The 24,010-nt window shown below is 31.2% G+C and overlaps 1 protein-coding gene across 2 annotated transcripts; it reads right to left on the bottom strand.

The window, feature by feature from the left end:
- On the bottom strand, positions 1-5,218 carry LOC107878476. Of its 2 annotated transcripts, XM_016725482.2 has the most exons (6): positions 4,982-5,218; positions 4,826-4,873; positions 4,197-4,725; positions 2,789-3,116; positions 254-2,676; positions 1-156 (listed from the first exon to the last, which is right to left on the bottom strand). In XM_016725482.2, exons 2-5 carry the CDS (start codon positions 4,858-4,860, stop codon positions 284-286), a joined length of 3,285 nt encoding a protein of 1,094 aa, XP_016580968.2. In that variant the 5' UTR covers positions 4,861-4,873; positions 4,982-5,218; the 3' UTR covers positions 1-156; positions 254-283. The 2 variants fall into 2 exon arrangements, with proteins under 2 accessions (XP_016580968.2, XP_016580967.2); XM_016725481.2 differs by having other exon boundaries at positions 1-2,676.
- Between the last annotated feature and the right edge of the window lie 18,792 nt (positions 5,219-24,010).

Genomic DNA, 24,010 nt, shown 5'->3' with positions numbered 1-24,010 from the left:
TGAATGTCAAAAGTTCGGCATCCATATTATAACATAGTTACCTGAAAATTACAGTATCATTTAACAGTAAAGCTTACAAGCCAACAAGTTAACTACAGCACCATTTTTTGACTAGTTTATAACTGAATTCAAGTCCACTGGAGCAGAGGAAAACTCCTGCAATTAGCAAAACAGATGTTCCCATGATTTATGCAGTTGGAGACTGACAGCCTTTGTCCAGAAAGATTTTAATTTATTGGACGATCAAGCTTACCGCTAGAACTTGTACATATTGGTTGATTTCTCAGTTTCCTGAGTTGCCAGCAGAAGACGCGCCGAATTGGATAGTTGAATGGGTTGGCTGGAAGTTCTTCTGAGGATTATTCTGGCAGGGCTTAAGCAAATGCTTTGCTCCAGCTGTTAATTTAATGGGCCCAAGTTTAAGAGTACCTTCATTGTTAAAAGATCCAAGGCGTGCCTCTGATGTTCCAACACGGCCACTCTCAATACTGTTTGCCATACCTTTAACTGAACCTGATTCAAATGCTTTTCTGCAACTGAATTGACCTTCAAAATTAGAATGGCTTTTTAATGGTGATAAAACAGCATAAGGATCCAGTTGAAACCCTAAGTTAGGGATCTTTGACACATTTGTACAATCGTCTGATGTAGATAACGGCCTCTTTTTGCCTTTTCTGCTGTCACCAGGGTCTCTAAGACAAGGAGTAGATATGATATTTGTCACGCCACCATGTCTTTTATTTGGGCCAGCATTTGCTCTGGGACCTATTTGGAGTGGCGTTGGGGAATAGGTAGCTGAAGATGGTGAAGGAACTGGATTCACCAATGCAGGTTGAGGGCGCTGAGTGAAAGAACAGAAGCGCTCTGGCGCAAGATATACTGAAGGGTCAAATTGATGGTTATCCCCAGCAATGCTGTAGTAATGATGTTTCCCGTCAGATGTAGAATATAATTCATGAAGATCCACTAGTGATTTCTTTTCTTTTGTCACTGAAAACCATGGGGTGCTTTCTGAAGAGAATGGAGACCATGATGGCTGGAAGTTCCTTCCAGAATCTGGATGCAAGAAAGGAAAATTGATAGCGCAGCTTGAACTGTTCAGATCAACAAAGCTCGAGACCCCATTCTGACTGGAGTAATGATGCATTAATGTTGGTACAGGCGCATAAGGGTTGAAAGATTTAAATCCACCTGTAAAAGGGCCTTGTTTGGTTGCACCAAGACAATTTTGCTGCACCGGATCAATTTGACAGCTTAATTGAGGGGGGAGAACCCGAGGCCTTAAAATGGGCTGATTAATTTGGATACTAGGAGAGCAAGCAACCACACCTTTCAGTGTTCCCAGCACAGGATGCACAGTGAGCTTTTGTTGATCATGATTTGCAGCCACTGAATTGTAGCCGTGACTCTCCACTGAAAAATTGTCAGTGATGAACTGCTTATCTGTCCAAATCCTTTTATCCTGTGGTACATGAAAATCTCGTCCACCAACTGTAAACTCTTGTCCCATCAGACGCATCTTCGATGGGGTGACAGGCAATGAGACATCATCAGAATTCCCATATGGTTTACTCCTGGTGGTTTCAAGTAGCTTAGCCTGATAGTTTTGCTTGATCCTATGGTCGGACAAATTACTGACACGGCAATCTAACTCAAAAGGAGTAATAGATTCCTCATTTTTCTTTAGTGGATCAATCCCAACATTAGTTCTTCCAGCATCATACTCATAGATACCTAACCTTGAAGGTACGGGAAAAGTAGGGCTCCATTCCATTGAATCATCTGTACAGGACCTTTTTAGCTGGTCTGTGGATGGTGCTTGTTCATCGCGACCTCTAGCATCAGATAGATTTTCCATGTTTGAGGGTGAAGTGTTGTTTACAGCTAATCCTCTGGAAGAGCCCGCAATGCCCATTGAGCTTGGCAGCTGAGTCAACTTTCCTTTACTGTTTGAGTTCAGATCGATTAATTCCCCTTGAGAGTTGAGAGGCAAACGCACATAGTCTTTTTCAATTCCCTTCTCTCTGTACATGGATTCTCTTTGCTTCCACTCAGGGAAAGAACATGTTTTGCACATTAATTCCTGACGGGATATTTGAGGGAGTGGCTGATATTGCAAGCAATGACCACTGCAGTTTCCCATGATATCTTCTGGCAGCAAAATAGGCTTCCTCCTGTTCAAATTTTCCTGAGCTGATGAATGTTGAGGATACGCCTTCACAGAATGCATGGAGCAAACTCCAGAAACTTCAGGGAGAGAACCTCTTAACTGATCATGTAATCTCTCATTAGCACCACAAGCATTAATTGGACTTCCAACTATTTGGTTGTTCCTTTGGTGTTTATACATCTGTTGAGGCACCTGAAGAGAACCAGGATTGCAGAGATACAGTGAACCTTGTGATGCCACCCCGTAGCCTTTTCTCAATAATTTTAAGTTGTCATTTTCCTCAGGAACTTGACTAAGAACTTCTCCGCCTTCAAATGAATTATCTTTAGTACTGCTATTATTGTCCCTAAGTAAATCAGAAGCATCAGCTGCAGTATGCACGGTGGACAACATCTTTGGAGATCCTGGTTGAACAGTAACCTCACTTTCTGTAGTGCTTGAAATGTATTTATCTATTACTTTCTCCTCCACAAGGGGTAGAACTTCTCCTCTTTCTGCAGCATTATCTAATACAATGAAATGAGCAATTAGGTCAGACTACAGACTGCGAACATATCTAAGAAAACTGAAAACATATAACAGATGCTTTACTGTTTAGCAGAAGAATCTATTCCTTACCTGAGGTGACATGTTTGTCGCCTTGTTGATTGCTGCAAAAATTTGCATCATTAGGACCACATAAAATACCACCTGTCGACTTTTCCACTGGAAATCGTTTAGACCTTTTCTTGAGGTTGCTACAAACTGGATTCACCATCTTTTGGTGATCCGGAGAGAACTTGGAATCAGTTGGTCCTTTGGCCTTCTTTTCTGAAACCATATGTTTCCTTTGTGGTTTCCTCCCGTAGGTAGGACTAGCATCTGCCATGTCCTCACATTTCTTTCTATGTTGCGAACAACTTGGTTTTGAAGCCGAATTGGGAACTTTGAGCTTGTCAGGTTTCTCCTGCCAAGCAAATTGAGTCAACCATATATAGTGAAGAAAAGCCAAGACTGAGAGTTAATTCCATTTTCATTCAGACAATGATCGGACTCAGGTTTCAACTCAGAAAACCTTGGTTTTGAGTGATAATTAGATGCTTTGTTAACAAAAAATGATGAAATTTAATAATCAAGTGACATTAAGCAGAATATCTCCCTCGTGAATGCAATTCTTGCTCCTTTTAGGATGGAAAAGGCATTTCAATGCAAGGCTGTTACACACACACCAAAAAAAAAAAAAAGTAAACCCCTCAATACCCGTGATAGCATAATGCTGGGACATGATTCACCTAGTATGTCCAGCAACCACCTTGCTAATAATTCAAAAAGGTGTCACATTTGCTCCTTCCATTCTTTTATCAAATGCCAAAGGACATGTTGATTAAATAACATTCATCTGGAAAATTCCTTTTTCCTGTGAATAGTCTTTTAGGTATGCAATTACAACAACATACCTCTCAGAGGTAGAAAGGTTGTTTCCGATAGACTCTTGGATCAAGGAAACCTTTTAAGTATCCAATTGTTGGCTTAATTCCAGCTTACTCTAGTAACTAATCAAATAATTTAGACGAAAAGCGTTTGAATTCTGCCATAAAATATTGGATTCTAATCAATTCTAAACGCTGAATGTGACGAGCAACTTTGATATAACATCCCAGAATTCTGAAGAAACAACATAAAAACCATAGATTATCCAAAATAAGATACAAAAACTCATAAAATAGCGTCGCTTTCAACCAGATTTCACACAAACACAAACAAATAACAAGCCTCGGATCCATCTTTGGACGTACGCCAATTCAATTTACCATTATTTCAACAGCACGTTCAAACAATGAAAGGCAAAGGACTAGTTTTAACGGAACATAGTTCATAGCTCAACGTGATACTAAACTAAATTAAGTGTTTACTAACCACCGTTATTTTATGCACAAAATTTGACATCAATTTCTCAATTCATCAAGCATAGGATACATTTCAAAATTAGCACGAAAATAATAATGAAATACGCATTTAGCTGTTAAAAAGTTTCATAAAAGCGTACCTTATTTTGTACTAGTAGATTCAAGCAATTACTATTCACTTTCTTGTTCTGCTTCTCTATTTTCTTCTTCACCTCCTTCAACTTGCTCGCAATCGCTTCCTTCTCCTTCTTCTTCTTTGTAGTCTTCGTTGTGTTTCTTCCCTTTCTTTTACCATTTCCAATTGCATTAATATTCTGATCACACAACACATTTTCCCCTTCATTTGCAACAACGATAGTATCATTCTCCTCATCACCATCAATTCGCTCCACTTGCGGAGTCACAGCAAAAATATCAGCAATGGACCTCTTCTTCTGAACCCTTGTTTTTCCTTTAACAGACTTAATCATCTTCCTCTCAGCTGTTCCAATTTTCGCAACCGGAACAACAAAATCATCATCATCAAAGCCCTTATCAGAACCAAGTACATCACGCCACCACCTGAATTTCTTCACTTCAATTGTAGGCAACTTATTAGCTTTCACATCATCATTATCCAACGGACAGCATTTCACCACGTCTACACTCCTCATCTTCGCGGTATACTCCCTATTTTTTTATTTATAACACACAATAAATACAGCAAAAAAATAACAATACTCTATCAGTACTATTTAACAAAAAAAAATTCAAGTAATATCTTACTAACCTGATGGAAAATCCATCTATAGACACCTCCGGCATCTTTTCGCACTACCTGAAAACAACAAAAATGTTAACAAATACAGAAAAAAAAACCAACAATTAATTACAACAAAAAGTACTTGTAGAGAGAGAAAGCTAGTAACAGTAGTAATAATAGTACCTTTAGCTAGTGAGAGAAAGTGAAATACACACGCTAAGAGCAAGTACTAGCTAGTATAATAAATGCCTGTAACAAAGAAATACTACAAAGTACACAAAGGCAACACTCCATGTAATTTGAAGAAGAACAAATTGAAGCAGAAAAATGAAATTTTGGGTTTATAGAGAGAGAAAGGATATGAAGAAAGCACTTTATGAGTGTGTTCTATTATTTCCCGCTCGAAAAGTGTGAGAAGTAGGGATGGTAGGGGGTGGGGTAAGGGGTAGGGGTAGGGGTAGGGGTGGGGGTAAGGTGTCAATTTATACTGTTTTCAGCTCTGCCTATTCTTTTAAGTGTGATAGTGACACATGAGTGCTCAAACCGAACGTATAAAAGTAAGTTAATAGTAATAGAGAATATTTATATCCCGCATTTTATATTTACTTGGCCTCTGTGAATATGTCGTATTGCTTTAGAAAGTCGTTTTTATATTTATTCTCCTCATTCAAATTTACTTGTTACTATTTTTGAAATTTAAATTTTATTTTTATTTATTATTTTTGATAAATAAAAAAAAAGATAAATATTTTTTTATATTTATCCTTAACATTAATTACTTATTTTTCAAATCATATTTCTTTATATATTACTAAACATCAATTAATAGAGAGTAATATGACAAAGTTACAATATCTATCATTATTCTTTAATAAATGTGTCATATCAAAAAATAACGAGTGAAAATAAGCGACGGAAGTATTTTACTATAATAGCTTTGATAATCATATTTCAGAACTCTAATTATTATTACTGTTTTGTATCATTATTTAATATTAAAAGTTGAAATGAAAAAATTATAATAATATTTACTTGATTTAAATATTTTATAAGTACTCCTGTCGTTAGTTTCAATTCGTCACTTTTTAGCATGATATGCTTATTAAGAAAATAATTATTGATATATTTATGTATTTTATCATATTACGCCTATTAATTGATATTTAAAGTAATATGTCTTGAAAATTGTTTGGAGAATGCAATTAATGTTAACAATAAAATAGACAAAAATTCTTTTATCTTTTCTTGATATGTTAAAATCAAAAGTAAAAATAAAAATTCAATTAAAAAATAGTGATAAGTAAAAGTGAACAGAGGAAGTATATTGAAATCACCACGTTCAATATGAGGTCATTTCAGGGGCGGAGCTAGCTAATAGTAAAGGGGTTCGAACCCTCTTCAACGAAAAATTATACCATTTATATAAACTTAAAATTACTTTTCATGTATATATAACAGATGTTGAATTTCCTTTAATTAATTCTTTTATTCACATTTTCTGATTTTGAACCCTTAATTAAGATATTGACTTCACCACTAATCAATTTATATGAAATGGAGGATTAGTACTCATATTACTCACTCCCTTCATTTTACTTATCTATTACTCCTATATTAAAGATATTAGTTTGCTTTTACTTCCTTCCAATATTACTCCTATATTAAAAAGTGTAATTTTGCTTTTACTTCCTTTCACAGTTTCACTGTTACTTCTATATTAAAAATATAATTTTGCTTTTATTTTATTTAACTCTTTGATGAGTATTTTTTGATAACTTGCTCATTATGCATAAGAAATGTAAATCACTCTTTGCAGACCCATGCAACGAATTTATGAGTGAGTGACAAACAAAAGTTAGGTTTGATCTAGAATTTTCACGTGGAAGATCCACCCCCTAATCATCGAAGTATGACCTTTTAATTAGTTTTACTAGTCTATTAATACTATTATACGACCATAAAAAAAAAAAATACTATTATACAATTAAAAAAGTACATTTTTCACTTTAACCCTCCTCCCCCCTTCATTTTTACTTGCTTACAATACTAAATATGGATATAAATTTTCACTTATTCATTTTAAAATGTCAAAAGATAATTTATTAGTTAGTTCCTAATTACATGGTATGTCTCAATTTATATGTCATACTTTATTTTTTAGTCAATTATCAAAAGAATAAGATGTTTTGATATTTAGTAACAATATATATTTGAAATGTCAATTTTACTTTTAAAGAGATGACTTTTCTCTTAATTTTTTATTCTGATATTCGGTACACGCACTGAAACCCCAACTAATTTGAATAGGGCATTACAGGTCCATTCTAGGGGTGACGCTCTCAACATGGTTTGAACTTTAGATCTCTGATTAAGGGTGGGATAGTCTCCCACTACACCACAATCTATGTTGATGAGATGACTTATAGTTGCACAAACATATACTTATGACTTATTTTAAGCCGTATATTTCAAAAATCTTCTCATAATTGTTAGGCTTTGTACTCAATCAAACTACACGTATAAATTGAAATGAAGAAAGTCTTATTATTAATTTGATTATTTATCCGTATATTTTTTGAAATATTAAATATATTATACATTTAAGGTTGATATAGTAAATTTGTTAGTATTATTTTAATGAGTTTCTCTTTTGTCATTTTGGTTGTTCTAAGTGTTATACAATTGGGTTGTAGGACAACTGACTCAAATGTAAAAATAAAAAATATGGGGAGTTCAGAAACAAAGATTCGGTGTGTGTAGATGGAAACCCACGCGCTCCTCCTACTTCACGCGCCCCTCTTCAAAATAATCCCAACACAAAACTATCTTAATCCTTAAAAAAAAAAAAGGATCTTGCCTCTAGATTTGTCATAGATTTTAAAGTTGAAATTTTAAATTTACAAATTTAAGTTTTGAAGTTACGAATATATATTTACTTAAATAAAATTTGTATTTTTTCACGCAAAAATCTAAAAAACAAAAAGAAAGAGTTCAAAATTAATTGTTTTAAGTTTTGAAGCTACGGATATATATTTACTTAAATAAAATTTGTATTTTTTCACGCAAAAATCTAAAAAAAAAAAAAAAAAAAAGGAGTTCAAAATTAATTGTTGTTTTAGAATTTAGCCCCTGTAACTGGTAACTTTACCTTATTTCTCGCCATTATATACTCTTTCTATTTGTTTGTTTCATCTCCTTGTCCTTACTCACCATCCATTTCACATAAGGCATAAGCTACCTTCTTAACTTGCATTTTTCCTTGGACGTTTCATTCTACCATTGATCCCCTTAATGCCCACCATATGTATCTTTTGAGATTCTCAATTATGATAATGTAACTTATAATCCTATCCCACGTATCGTTGTCATCCTCACTATTTCTTACAACTTATCTTATTTATTTCATGGGCATTGGCCATGATCAAACTACTCCATTTAACCATTGGTCGTTTCGTCATGATCATCTTCTTCTTTATCCTATTGATATATAAATCTATCACCAAAAATTTATGCTAAGTTATAAAATCCTCATTCATTACAATTTTGTAGTTTTTACAAAGACCTCGATTATCCTTTTTAATGAAAAAGTATTTATCAAAGTCTTAGCCAATATACTGCCGAAGGTGATCAAATATTCTTTTTTCATCAAAAACTCAAATTGATTACCACCAATGTAAAAGCTTTTACAAAATTCAGAATCAAACCCTCTTTGCACCTCGTCATAACTCCTTGAGTTTGACCCCATATGTCCATTAAAATCTCATGGTATAAAAAGCTTATTCATGTTTAGTATACCTCAAACCACTTCATCCAAATCCTCCCAAAATGCTTCTTGTCTTTATCATCCAAGCTCGTTCGTGGCACGAAACTGTTAACAATGTTCTTAGTGAACCTTCCAACAAATAACTTAAAAGATATCATCATGTCATTGATCTTCCTATCCTCCGGAGCTTTCTCCTTAGCTCTCTATCTATCAAAATGTCTGCTCCATTTCAATTTCTCGCACCTCTTGAATACTACAACTTGTATCTATCGACATCTCGAGCCTAAGATCCCACCTATTTGATTTATGGTCATAAATTATATTAATGCTCCTCTTCTTGAAAATCTTCAGTACCTCTATGAAATTCTCCATTAACGTCTCTAAGTTTTAAGATCCTACTCTAAAAACTGAAGCCCCCATATCTCAGTTACCATCCACAATTCACACAGAGAATCTAAACTATCAATACAACTAAAGGCAAAAATTAAAATTAAATAGATCAATTCAATGTAATAATTTAAACACAAACAACAAAAGAAATAAAGAGAATAGATATCAAATATTATAGAAACTCAAAACAAGCAACTGAGAATGAATATCAGATAGTACAGAAACTCAAAGCAAGCAACTCAACGAAAAACACGAGAAATGGAATGAATTTGACTGCAAAAGTGAACTATAATGGATAGTACGCCAAAATTTCAAAAAAAAAATTAGCATTGATGAGAAAATACCAAATCAAAATTTTTTAGGTAAGATTGAGTTAATAGGCACGAATCTAAGACGTATCTATCACTAAGTAACCTAATTCAACCAAATATCACATCAGAAACATTGATAAAAAGAATCTCAAATCGAAAGTTAATAGGCAAGAATCTAGTGCTAAATCGACCTAATACAGTAAAACATCAAATCAAAAATTAACAATGACAGACGATATAAAAAATAAATTTGCCGATTTCAGAAAAATCAAGAAAAGCTTAAGCCTTCGGTACCTCAGGCTGATCAATTCGTTGCTTTTCAAGCTCTTCTTGACGGTGCCGATTGTCCGCTGATGGCAACCGATTGTGATGTCTTGTTGATATCACATGCTAATCGTAAGAGGGCTAAAGTTAGGTGTATGTGTTTTTTATTATTTTGAAAATAAGAATGTATTAACCCTACTAAATAATATTTATTAGTTACATAAATATGGACTAGAGAGTATTTATTACAAGTGTCTAAATAGGAATTTGGGGAAATAGAGAGAGTGAGAAATGAAGAGGAGTCAATTCATTATTTTCGTAAAGAAATAAATATTGGGCCTAACTCAGCCCAAAAGTTAGAGAATTGCACAAATTCGTATAAGGAGATCAGGAAATTACGCCTACTGTCCCTCAAAGTATCCAGTCTTAAATGTTTATCCCCTATATGTTCGGTCTTGTATTTTTGTTCCTCAAAGTATGCGAATTTGAATTTTAGTCCCGCTAAAATAAGTTCTAACATTTGCTAATAAAGCAGAACTTGTGGTCAATTGAATAGGCTTACTATCTTAAAATATCGTGAATATCTGTCTTATGGACAACATTCAAATTTTAGCTTTTGCCCATAATACAGAACTTCTAGTCAATTGTACAGGTTCGTTGTCTTAAAATGTCATGATACCTCATGAGCAAAATTTGAACGTCTGTCTTATGAACAATATTATCAAGTGGATCAAAAAAATTATGAACACCCCTTATGAAGATCATTTTTGTAAAAAAAATTTTACAGGAGCAAATTAAAATATCAAGACCAGCTCTTTTAAGGGTCATTTCTAAATTTAAAAGGAGTACATTTCTAAAATATCAATTTGTGATTCTTTAACACCCCATCTCACATACAGAGTTGGACATATGATGTGTGTAATTTAGTATGAGGGGCCTACATCGATACATAATAATTTGATGAGTCATGCACTAATAGCATATAAAGAAAGTGATCTTTAACGTAATTCAACCATAAAAGCTAACTTATTAAGAAAAAATTATCCATATATATACAAAGGGATCACATTTTTTATTCCAATATATGAGACTCTTACCACAATTTCTATAGTACATAAAAGGAAGCTATTAAGGATTTTTTTTTAAAGAAATTTGTATATTACATTAATATTGGTTACTAACAAAGTTTCAAGCTTACATCTTATTATTGTATATCTAAAGACGCTGCTGAGATTTATTTTCCTTTGCATCCTTAGATAATTGATGCACGACACAAAAATGTGGAACAACAAAAACAGAAATTAAGACGTGTTTGGCCAAACATGTTAAATCAACTTATTTTTAAAAAATATTTTTTAAAAGTGATTTAAAAATATTTTTTTTGGAGAAAAATAATTTTTGTTTGACTAATAAATTAAAAAAAAAAAAAAACTTTCAAGTAATAATTAGTATTTGGACAAGCTTTTGAAATTTTTTTTTTTTTACTTAAAAGTGCTTTAAAGGAAAAACTATTTTTAAATTTTTGAAAAAACAATTTCTACTACTCCTGAAAACACTTATTTTCTCCTAAAAACTTGATCAAATATATTACTCATTTAAAAATAAATATTTTTTCCTTTAAAAAAATATTTTTGAAAAACAAAAGTAAATTTGACCAAACAGACTATAAACATAAAAGGAGAGAAAAAGGAAGTGCATTATGTCAAAAGGAAAAAGATTCAAACTTATTCTTATAGTAGATACTTTAGCCGGTGTCAGTACGGACCCAATATATGTTATTTGTGTTATCTCAATTTATATAGTATAAATAGTATTTGGAGTGTCAATCAAATTTTTATTAATATAAAGTTTTGAATAATTTAAGTTGTTAATCATTGTGATTTATAGTACCTTTTACATAATTATCAAACAATTTATATTATTCGCTTTGTCCCAATTTTAAAATTTAGAGAGTCAATCAAATTTTTACTAATTTATATATATATTTTTAATATTCTAAGTTGTTAATCAATGTGATTTATAATATCTTTTTTAATGTAATTTCAAATAATTTATATTGCTTTATTGCAGCTTATGTGACGCTACTAGAATTTAAAAAATCAATCATATTTTTTACTATATATTTTTAAAATATTATAAGATGCTAATAGTTATGACTTATAATTATTTTTTTGCATAATTTTTAAATATATAATATTTTACCAAAATAAAGTAAATAAATTAAAATAAACAAAGTACTAAATTTTCAAAACATGTTAAATTCGAAAACATCATTTGGATCAATAAATTACTAAATTAAAACACTAAAACATTAAAACATGCAAACTATAAAATGCCAAAACTACCCTTGAATGTATGTGACACAAATATAATTTAGATAATCAATCATATTTTTAATATGGTTTTAGATATTTTAAATTGTTACTATTGTATTTTATAATATTTTTTATTTTATTTTTAAATAATATATGTTACTTTCCTCATCTAAATTTTTATCGTATTGATAGTCAATTATATTCTTAAAATAATTTAAGCTTTTAATTATTATGATTTATAATATTTTTTCTTCTATTCCAATTTATGGCGCTGAAATAATTTCGAGCGTCAATCAAATTTTATGATTGAAGCAGTGAAGAGATATGTCTAAATGACTTATAATACCTAATTAGAAGTGATATTAAAAAATTACTATAGAAAATTATTTGTGAATTTTTTTTTGAATGAGTCTCATATAAGATGTCATGTTAATTTAAAACATCAATAATTAATTTATCATTTTATGTTAATTTTATTTTTTATTAAATATTATTAAATTTTTAATACCTAAATGACTTATAATAATTAATTAGAAGTGATATAGTAAAATTACAGTTAAAACAGTTGAGATAGACATGTCATAAATGTCTATTTTACCTAATTATTATTAAATATTATTAATTTTCTTATATGTAAATGACTTGCAATAATTAATTAGGGTAATATAGTAAAATCACGGAGCAAACATACTTGTGAAAAAATTAATTGAGTCTCATATAAGATGTCCTATTAATTTGAAACATCAAGAATTAATTTATTATTTATGTCTATTTTATTATTTATTAAATATTATTAATTTTTAATACCTAAATGACTTATAATAATTAATTAGAGGTGATATAATAAAACTACGATTAAAGTAGCTGAAACAGACATGTCATAAATGTCTATTTTATTCTTTTTATTAAATATTATTAATTTTTTTATATATAAATAACTTAAAATAATTAATTAGAAATAATATAGTAAAATTATGGAACAGCTAAAGCAGGTGAAGAAGCAAATATGTTGACGAAAATTAGTAAAGTAAGTAATGGTTTAAAAGAAAGATCTACTTTATTCTCTATTAGAATTTCTAGTTTATCCATATTCTGGCTATTACAATTTTAACTCAAAATTGCTCTTATTTATAAATGTAAACATGTATAAACACATGTTTACATTTATGTACAAAGAAAGGCACTAGAATCAGTTTAGATATGCAATATGAAATCACTATAGCAAATTATTTGATATGAAGTTGAAGTTTTATTTTGTTGGATAAGTAATTTGAATTTTTTAAGTTATATATTTTTTATAAATATGAAAAATTCACAAGATTTGAATACTATTAAATTTTCATATATTCATATAAAATGTTATCAAATAAGCATACTGTAGTTCATAAATAGGATATAGTAATATCCTAAGACCCACATTGATAAATCAAATATCTCGTTGTTCCTTATGTAAATAAATGTTTGCTATACAAATTTTGAAGTACACATAATTTATAAAGATTCACTAGTGAATAACAGTAACTAGTTATTCTTTATATAATTCTTTTACATGGTACAAATAATCTTTTCATGTCGAACATGAGTTTTTTTTACAAAATTTAAAATGATGATTATTTTTTTTTATAAAATATAATCTTATTGATCAAATTTTATATTTAAACTATTTTAATAATGATTTGAAATTCCAAATCATGTTTATTTTTTTATTTTAGAAAATTTGAAATTTTGAAAGCATGATTCCAAATTGTGTGTCCAAATTGATGATTTAAAATTATGACTTCATATTACATGTCAAAAAATAAGCTTCTACTAATCAAATTATACTGAATATATCGTAGAGGAAAAGAAGGCAAAGGGAATAATTGTAGTCAAAACCCTAGTGGGAGTGTCAAGTTAGCTCGTTATTTGATAAGTAAGAAAATGCGAAAAAAAAAAAGAAAAAACTTTCTAGCCTAATATTTGGATTTAATGGTCTCTTTTATTCTTTGTTTTACATAAAGGTCAAAATTAGTAATCATAATTTAAAGGTATTTCTGTGCCATAAAGTTTCATATTGTTTCTCTTTAATTTTCTCTAGAAAGGGTCCATGGTTGCATTTTTCTGTGTTTCTAATTAACTTTCACTGAATAAGGATCAGACAAACTGTTTATGAAATTTTTTTAGTCAATACATATGTGATTACTTTGTAGAATTTAATTGAAAAAAGGGGGTTTAAATGGCAAAAGTACTGTTGGACATTTATTTCCTTTGTCTCCTAATCCCTCCCTTTCATATTAGTTGACCTTCTTTTTAAAAATGTTTGTTTCAATTTAGTTGTCCTTTTTATAAAATCAAGAGAATATTATTATGTTCTTCTGATACTACTACTATCATTAATGACTAAATAAAATGTATAAACTTAAATTTGTATTTTTAAAACATAATTAATAAGACTAATTTGGTAAAATAAACCCCTAATAATTTTTTGCATAATGGGTATGTCAAGTCCATAGAGATCGACTAATATGTAACAGAGGGAGTATTAAATATCATGTTTACGAGTTTAATCCTCGAAAAGTGAAACATGACAAGTATATGAGACGGAGAGAATAACTTTTCTAAGTGGCAAAATCTTAAAAATAAATTTGTCTTGTGTTCTTTTTGTGTGATTTTCCATATTTTGAGAGGTACATCATTTGCCTATTCTTACTTTTAATTGACATAGGTTCATTAGGATAGTCAATTTGATCAAATTTTGAACGGGCAAGTAAATTATTATATAAAAATGTAAAGCAAAATAGGGGAGAGTTAGGGGTTATCTCATGTATTTGCTGGTTGGTATTATAGCTAAAATCAAGATTAAATTTATACCAATATCTTGAAATTATCTGTTTTATACCAAAAAGCAAAGTTATAATCCTGAAATTATAATAAACTTTTAATTTGGGCATGACAATTGCAAGCTAGGATTGTGATTAGAATAACTTTAATTTTAATCAAACAATCCCTCGAAGGAGTAAGTCCAAGGAATGACTAAATATATCAAGAATTTTTGTATTTAATTTCGTCATTTGATCACTAAAGTCTAAAATCAACTTTAAACCAGTTAATTTGGTACTGGAATATACAAACTGAGTAAGATTTATAGGAAAAACTACATGGCGTAGCTAATTTATATACTATATTTATTATTTGCAGGTATGTTTTCAAAAAATTATCATTCAAAGCTATATTTTGAGTTTTGTATCTCTATTGTATTCAGTGTATCTTCAATGATGGGCGATCAAATATTGAATGTAGGTACAATTATCCCACGATTTTTGTGTATCTATGCATACCACTATGTGTGTGTTGAGATTGATAAGACAGTTAGCAAGTTAAATTAGTCCAACAAAGCTTAAAGTTAGTTAGAGTGGCAGTTTCGTAAATAGTCAATTGAAGTAGATATTTTTCCTTGGTCGATTATTAGTGGGTATATATATATATGATGAGTTGATTGACAGTTTTCATTGGTTATACTCTCATAATAAGAAAACTTCACCATCTCCATGTGAGCTTCCATGGAGGTTTTAGCTCAAGCTCTTAGCTTCAATTCCTTGTTTTGACATGGTATCAAAATCAAAGCCATAAAGGTACTTCTTCACTGATTTTCCTCAATTTTTCCTTTCCTTTTCTGGTTTGCTTCTGCCCTTTTCAACCTTTTTTTTTGCAAAATTGCACAGCTATGGCGGATACTGTACCAGAATCTATAAATTCCACCGCTACATCAGAAACTTCATATTCGAACAACGGGTTGGACATGCATCCCTCAGAAAATGCAGGATCTTCGATAATCTCAACTTAATTTGACAGATCGGGTTACAAATCATGGAAAAGAGGTGTATTACGTGCACTTTCTGTGTAAAACAAAACTGGGTTCATCAATGGCAAAGTTCAAAGACCAGCTGTTGATTCACCCGAATTTGCCCAATGGGAGCGATGCGATGATATGGTAACCTCTTGGCTTTTGAACATTCTTTCTAAGGATCTCCGTGATAATCTACAATTTGTGAATAATACTAAGGAACTTTGGGATGAATTAGAAGCTCGGTACGATCAAACTAATGGAGCTAGATTGTACCAACTTCAACAAGAAATTAACGATCTCACCCAAGGAAACTTAGATATTACAAGGTACTACACAAATGCTAGCGTTTATGAGAGGAACTGATTGCTTTGGATGCAAACACGCAGTGCACATGTGTGTGTGTTTGTGGTGGAAAGATTAAGATGCATAAGGCAGAACACGATCGACAACTAATTCAATTTCTAATGGTTAAAATGAGGTTTACACCATAGTTCGGGGGAGTATTTTGATGATGAATCCTCTGACTACAACGGCTTAAGCCTTTTCCATCCTCATACAAGAGGAAAAAAAAAAGAGAAGTAAGACCTGCTAGTTGACTTCACTTGGAATCGACTTCCTTATCTGTTGGTGCCTACTCTACTGGAGCTGGAGGCTTAAGGTATAGAAACACTGGTGCAAATTCAGGCAATGTTACCTTTAGAACAAATTATACCTCTGCTCACTCACCTTATAGGAATGAGGGAAAAGGTACTTATAGGAATTCTAATTCCCCTACTATAAATCAGCTCACCAATAAAGAACTATTGTTTTGCAACTACTGTAAAAAGACAGGACATACTGAAGCAAAATGCTATAAGCTACATGGGTTCCCTTCTGACTTCAAGTTCACCATAGAAAGAAATGCAGGATCAACAACAGCAAATATGATGACAAGCACTGATAATATGCCTACTACGGATGCTACAGGATACAACAAGCATAACAATCAATGTCAACGTAGCTTGACTACAGAATAATATAACCAGCTCTTAGATTTGTTGGGAAATGTTCGGGTGAAAGGAACCGTTGATAATGAGGATCCTGGGGAATCAATTAGTAACCATATTGGTGGTCATGGTACTGTAAACCTCATAGGTATTTTCACTTGTTATTCTTCTATTACTGAGGATCCTAGGGAATCAATTAGTGACCATATTATGCCACTTTATTAGCTGACTCATAGATCATAGACTCCTTAGCCATGAATCACATGACCTACCTTAAAAGCTTATTAGTTAGAATTCGACCCTTAGCATATCCTTTTTAGTCACTTTACCATATGGTTACAAAGTCAAAGTCACAGAAATTGGTGATGCATAGATTAGTCCAGCAATAACATTACAAAATGTATTGTTCATACCTAGTTTTAAATTCAATTTGATTTCTGTCAATTTCTTGGTTTCCTACCTCAAGGGTGCTATTATTTTTAATAGTTCTTTCTGCCTTATACAGGTCCCTTCACTGAAGAGTCCTCTGGAAATTGGTAGAGCAAAGAGTGGCTTGTATTACCTGTGTGCAAGTTGTCACAATTGCTCTCCCTTATATTGTTCTTCAGCTGTTTCTCAATCACCTGTTGCGGTTTTTCCTGTTTCAACACCATCTCAATGCTCATCTACATTGCCTTCACCTCTTTTATCTACTTTAAATAAGCAAGCTGTAGCTCCATCTTTCATCTCATCTGTGAGATCCACAACACCAAGAAATGCAATTGTTTGCGATCAGAATTTTTGTAATGTTTTAAATTCAATACACATTTTATGTTCTAATGCCTCTCATGCTTTATTTATGTCTCATGGAAACTGTGTAGGTTACTTATGGCATTCCAGACTAGTCCATGTACCTTTTAGTAAACTAAAAGGGATAAGCAACATACCTATTACCTTTGCCCCCAAACAACCCTTCACCTGCACCATATGTCCCTTAGCTAGGCATACCAGACTTTCTTTTCCTGAGAAGTCACATAACCAATCTAAGAACTTATTTGATATCATACATGTTGACCTCTGGGGGCTTACCACACACCAACTCAAACGAATCAAAGATATTTTCTAACTGTAGTTGTGACTTCAGCAGATCAACTTGGACACAACTCTTAAGCTGTAAAAGCAATGTGTTACAGACCATTAAAGCACTTGTTTTCCTATAGAGAATAAGTTTGGCACCAGAATTAAGTCTATTAGAATTGACAATGGACTGGAGTTTATAAACAAAGAAATATTCTCTTTCCTGCAAAATAAAGGCATCATACATCAAAAGACTTGTCCCTACACACCACAATAAAATGGTGTGGTCGAGAGAAAACACAAACATCTTCTCGAGATTGCTAGGGCCTTGCTATATCATTCCAAAGTCCCTTTAAAATATTGGGGAGAATATATCCTAACTGCTGCATACTTGATAAATAGATTCCCCAGCACTATACTTAAAAACAAAACACCTTTTGAAGTCCTGTACAGTCAGAAACCTGCTTACTCACACCTTAAATCATTTGGTTGTCTTTGCTACCCTGTCACACTAAAATCTTATCAGGAAAAACCTGAACCAAGAGCTACACCACATGTGTTTGTTGTCTACCCTTTCAATACCAAACGGTACAAGGTCCTAGATTTAAGCACTAAGAGAATACACATTTCTAGGGATGTTATGTTTCATGAGAATATTTTTCCCTTTGCCTTATGTTTTCCTGATACAAACTTCAGTTCTGTCTTAAGAAAACTTGATCACACTTATGAATCTTTAAGCTTTTGATAATGATCATGTGTTGGATAAAACTGCTGAAACTATTATTCAAAACACTAATGATTCACACAATATATTTTTATATGATACTGTTGGTTCATCTGCACCATCTACTATCTTACAACCACACACTTCAGCATCATCACACCCTCATTCCATATATCCCAACACTCTATCCAACACCTCACACTACCAGCTGAAACTTTCACCACCACAACACTCAGGAGATCCAGTAGACCACATAATATACCATTTTATCAGAAGGATTACACCTATAAGCTTCAGTCCAACACACTTTCCTTACATTTTTTTACATGATAGTCAGCAATTAATGATGCATATATCATATGATAGTGAACTACCTTAATTTGAGGAGGCAAGCTTAAATCCATCTTGGCAGGCAGCCATGACACTTGAATTTGAAACTTTGTATGCTAATAACACTTGGAACCTTGTTCTTTTACCTGCAGAAAAGAAAGCCATAGGATGCAAGTGGGTATATATAAGATCAAACATAAAGTTGATGGATATGCTGAGAGGTATAAGGCTAGACTTATGGTCAAGGGACATACACAACAGGCAGGTATAGATTATAAAGAGACCTTTTCATCGGTAGCCAAAATGACTACAATAAGAACACTCATTTGGTTTAGCAGTTAAGAAAGGTTGAGATTTATACCAACTAGATGTGAATAATGCCTTCCTCCATGGCAATCTCAATGAGAAAGTCTACATGACATTACCATAGGGATTACAAGTTAGTGACAAAAATGTAGTCTGCAAATTAAACAAGTCTTTATATGGGCTAAAGCAAGCAAGCAAACAATGGTATGAAAAACTAGCTATAGCATTATACTGAAAGGGTTACTCGTATTCCGCCAGTGACTATTCTCTATTCTTGAAGAAAGATAAAACATGTAATGTATTTGTTGTTGTATATGTTGATGATATAATCATGACAGGTACTGATTTGGCAAAGATACAGTTTTTGAAGGCTTATTTACATGACCATTTCAAGATCAAAGATCTGGGAAAGCTGCACTATTTCTTAGGTCTTGAGATTCTTTATAGAAAGAAGGAGTATTGATCTCACGACAAAAAAGTTGCCACTAGTTTGATCAAAGAGTTTGATTGCTCAAACTATAGCATCACAATTGCATCCCTTGACCCTAGCATGAAGCTCAATTTAACTGAGGGACATCCTTTGGCTGATCCAACCTATTACAGAAAACTAGTAGGGAAACTCAATTTCCTCACTCACACAAGGATGGACATTACATATAGTTTTCATCATTTGAGTCAGGTTTTACAAGCATAGAGAGAGACACACCTCAAGGCTGTTTTTCATGTTTTAAGGTACTTGAAAGGTAACTTGAGCCAAGGTATTTTCTTCTCCAAAAATGCAGATTGCAAAATCACAGAACAGACTGGGCATCATGCTTTATTTCCAGGAAGTCTGACTGACATTATAACCAAGGCATTAAGTGGACCTAAACACTCAGAGGTTCTACACAAGTGGTCAATAAACATCTCACCTCCAACTTGAGGGGGGTGTTTAGATTGATAAGGCAGTTAGTAAGTTAAATTAGTCTAGCTAAGCTTAAAGTTAGTTAGAGTGTCAGTTTCGTAAATAGCCGACTGAAGTAGATATTTTTCCTTGGTCGATCGTTAGTGTGTATATATATACATTGTAACAAGATGAGTTGATTAACAGTTTTCATTCTTCAAAACATTTTTCATTGGTTATTCTCTCATAATAAGAGAACTTCACCCTCTCCATGTGAGCTTTCATCACTACTAAAAAGGACAGATTTCCAACCATAAAAAAACGACCACAAAATGTGGTCGAAAAAAACCGACCACAGTGGTCGGTTTTTTATTTAAATTTTTTTTAAAAAGTGACCACTTGTGGTCGCTTTTGTATTTTAAAATTTCAAAGTAATAATTTTTATATTTATTACTATTTTCTTTACAACTAAAAAATAAAAAGCTGACCACTTAAAAAAATATAATAAAATCGACCACAAGTGGTCGGTTTTTAATTAAAATAAAAGAAAAAATAATTTTAGTGGTCGGTTTTTAATTAAAATAAAAATAAAATAATTTAAAAAAAATGAACACTTGTGGTTGGTTTCTAATTATAATTAAAAAATTAATTTTAAAAAATAACCAATATAATAATAAAAAATAATTAAAAAGTAATTATTAGGAATTTAAAAAAATGTAAATAATTATATATATAAGCTGATATATTATTTTTTGAAATTACACTAATCACACATAGTCAATAACTAATATAATAATAATAAAAATTAATCAATCTTAAATTTTGTGAAAAAATTATACTAAAAATATATCAAATAAAATAAAAAAATTACATTAAACATAATCTTTATCTTTAACTTATGTTTCAATTTATAAAATAAATATTTTTCTTTGTATATATGTTAAATGACGTTAAACATGCATAATCGTTGTATAATGAATATGTGTATATATATATATCATACCGTTGGGATAATGATATGATACTACTATTGCAATCATAATAATGTAATATATAACCGATAATTTATCAGAATATAATGAACGTGTTCTATTATAAGGTAATATACTTGTGGATGTGATTACATAGTACACATTCAAGAGTTCATATACATAAATATCTTTATATATATATATATATATATATATGATGTTGTGATCGATTGATCAACGATGTAGTCAAAACCTAGTAGAATCTATGCAAACACATTGAATACCTTGATTTGAAATGATAGAAGTAATAATATATACTACACGTTGAAGTTATATTAATGTAAGCTAATCAAATGATCACTCATCAGAGTATGTATATGATATACATCGCATTATATTATTGGATAGTATACTCGTGTACGTATGTGATGTATATAATACGTATTTAAAGCTTGATATAGTCGATAGTGTGTATATGTGTGTAGGTATATATATAGTACGTATATACATATTATAGTGAAGGTATATTAATGACATAAGATAAACTAACCGATAATTCATCTGAGTATATGTGAAATACGTTATATATTATTATGGGGTAGTAAAATCGTGTATGTGATGCTTATAGTACGTATTTGAAAGCTGATAGATAATTGACTATATGCATATATATATACATATACCTCGTGTAGTGATGTATGCAGTAATCGAAAACTAGATAACTATTGAATCTATATATCAAAATATTTTGAATGATATACGTTGGTATATATCATACTATTGAGGAAATAGATATACTATTTTGTGTTAATGTAGACACGCGTATGTTGTTGAAGTTGTAATAACATAAGACAAGTATTATGAGGTATATATGGTGGAGGGGGGGAGGAAGTAGGGGAGGGAGACAGAAATTTGAATTCTAAAACTTGCATATACTTACCATTTGCTTTGAATTTCGAATTTTGAACGACTGCCAAATTTTGGCGGTGAATTTGAGTTTTTTCGCTTAAAAATTTTGTATCTGAGTATATGTGAAATACGTTGTATATTATTATGGGGTATTAAAATTGTGTATGTAATATTTATAGTACGTATTTGATAGCTGATAGACAATTGAATATGTGTATATATACGTATATCTCGTGTAGTAATGACGTATGCAGTAATCAAAAGCTAGATAATTGAATCTATATATCAAAATATTTTGAATGATACGTTGATATATATCATACTATTGAGGAAATAGATATATTATTTTTATCAATGTAGACACACGTATGTTGTTGAAGTTGTAATAACGTAAGGCAAGTATTACGAGGTATATATATATATCGTATTTAAAAGGTAATTAACCAAAAATTTATCGTAATTTATAAAATTCATTGATATTACTATACGATTGAGGAAATATACTACTCTAGTTAATGTGTCAATAAAATAACCAACTATCTGATTTGTACATATACACCTTGCATTAATATGGTGATAAAATAAATAATTATATGATTTAACTTTTTAATTAAAATTGATCACATGTGATCATTTTCCGATAATAACTATTTTAAAACTAAATCGAACATTTATATTTTATTTTGTGAATAATTTTGTCAAATTTTAATTAATTTATAGAAAACCAACCACATGTGGTCGGTTTTCTATAAATTAATTAAAAATAAATATTTTAATAAACTAAAGCCTATCCGACCCACCCCCACAAGACCCGACCCGACCGGTGTTTAACACAAAACCACAAAAAATTCCCAAATCAAACACACACACATTTGATCAACACACACAAAAAATCTCCAAACTCAACCCACACACAAAATCGACTTTTTGCCGCCGTCTGCCGCCGACCCCAATCTCCGGTTAGTTTAAAAAACATCAACTCTTTATTTTTCTTGTTAGAAACTAGCTAAAGGGTCAAGATTATTATGCATCTTTGTTTTTCAACTTCAGTTTGGTACAAAAGCATTTGTTTTAGTTATTATACTTCATTACGTAATTTTAGTTAGTTCAAACTAAAAAAAGTAATGGAAATTGCCTTTTAGTTAGTTCAAGATTCAATTTGTTTCTTCATTTTGATATTTTGTGCATTTGTGTGTGTTTTTGGTCATTTGGGGGTTTATCAAGATTTCATTTGTTTCTTCATTTCGACACTCTATGTGTGTATTTTGTCAAGTAAAGCTTATCAAGATCCCCTCTTTGTGTGTTTTTGCAAGTAAATTAGGGTTTACTTTTGTTGGTACTCCATTATAATTTTAGTATTTTGGTGGTTTGTTTATGGTGATTTTAAGCTAAGAATATGAGAGAATAAGGATGCCAAGATTTTTGTTATTTTGCCTAATGATCAAGATTTTTTTATTCTACTTGACTAATGGGTTGCTTGAAATTTGATGTTACCGTTTGACAAAATCTAAATTTAGGAAAAGGATTGCTTTGCTATTTTTTCGTTGATCACTTTTCTCTCTCTCTTTAATTTAGGCGAAATAAAGGTAAGTTGATTTCTCTCTATTTTCTTATAATGAAGTTTTTAAATGTAGTTTAGTTTGGGATTGTTCACTGTAGAAGACTTTGAAAGTCATATAAAGTTTGTAATGATTATATGGTGTGAGAGGGACATGCGACGCCTCAACTTATTTGCTTTGTTACACTTGTTCAATTGTTTGACTTATTATACTATAAATGAATATGTTACTTGAAAGTGAATAAGTGTAGTTACTTAGCTTGAAGGTGAACTTTTATTTTGAATTTTGTTGAAGCATAAATGAAATATGAACTGTTTATTGTGAATTTTGCTATGCTTGATAATTTTGAATGTGGTTTAGGTTGGTGACTTGGGTGGTTACTTAATGAGTTGAAATTGATTAAGTGTAGGTACTTGAAATGTGAATTTATCATTTTGATAGTAGTTTAGTTTGGTGTTTTAGGAGGCGACTTAGTGACTTGAAAATGTTGAAGTTTAGATACTTGAAATGAAAATTTTTGTTTTGAATGTAGTTAAATTTGGTGACTTTGTCACTTGAAATTTACTAAAGTATAGGTACTTTAAAGGTGAATTTTTTGTTTTGAATGTGGTTTTGTTTG

Source organism: Capsicum annuum, chromosome 7, assembly GCF_002878395.1.
Source record: "Capsicum annuum cultivar UCD-10X-F1 chromosome 7, UCD10Xv1.1, whole genome shotgun sequence".
Classification (NCBI taxonomy): Eukaryota; Viridiplantae; Streptophyta; class Magnoliopsida; order Solanales; family Solanaceae; genus Capsicum; species Capsicum annuum.
The sequence above is the reverse complement of the archived record's forward strand: the minus strand, read 5'-3'. Positions and strand labels throughout refer to the sequence as shown.

Coding starts and splice junctions, on each gene's coding strand:
- LOC107878476 (XM_016725481.2), bottom strand. CDS start 4,860: ATGCCGGAGGTGTCTATAGATGGATTTTCCATCAG. Junction 3,117..4,196: donor ATCTACTAGTACAAAATAAG/GTACGCTTTTAT, acceptor TTTGCTTGGCAG/GAGAAACCTGACAAGCTCAA. Junction 2,677..2,788: donor CGACAAACATGTCACCTCAG/GTAAGGAATAGA, acceptor TCATTGTATTAG/ATAATGCTGCAGAAAGAGGA.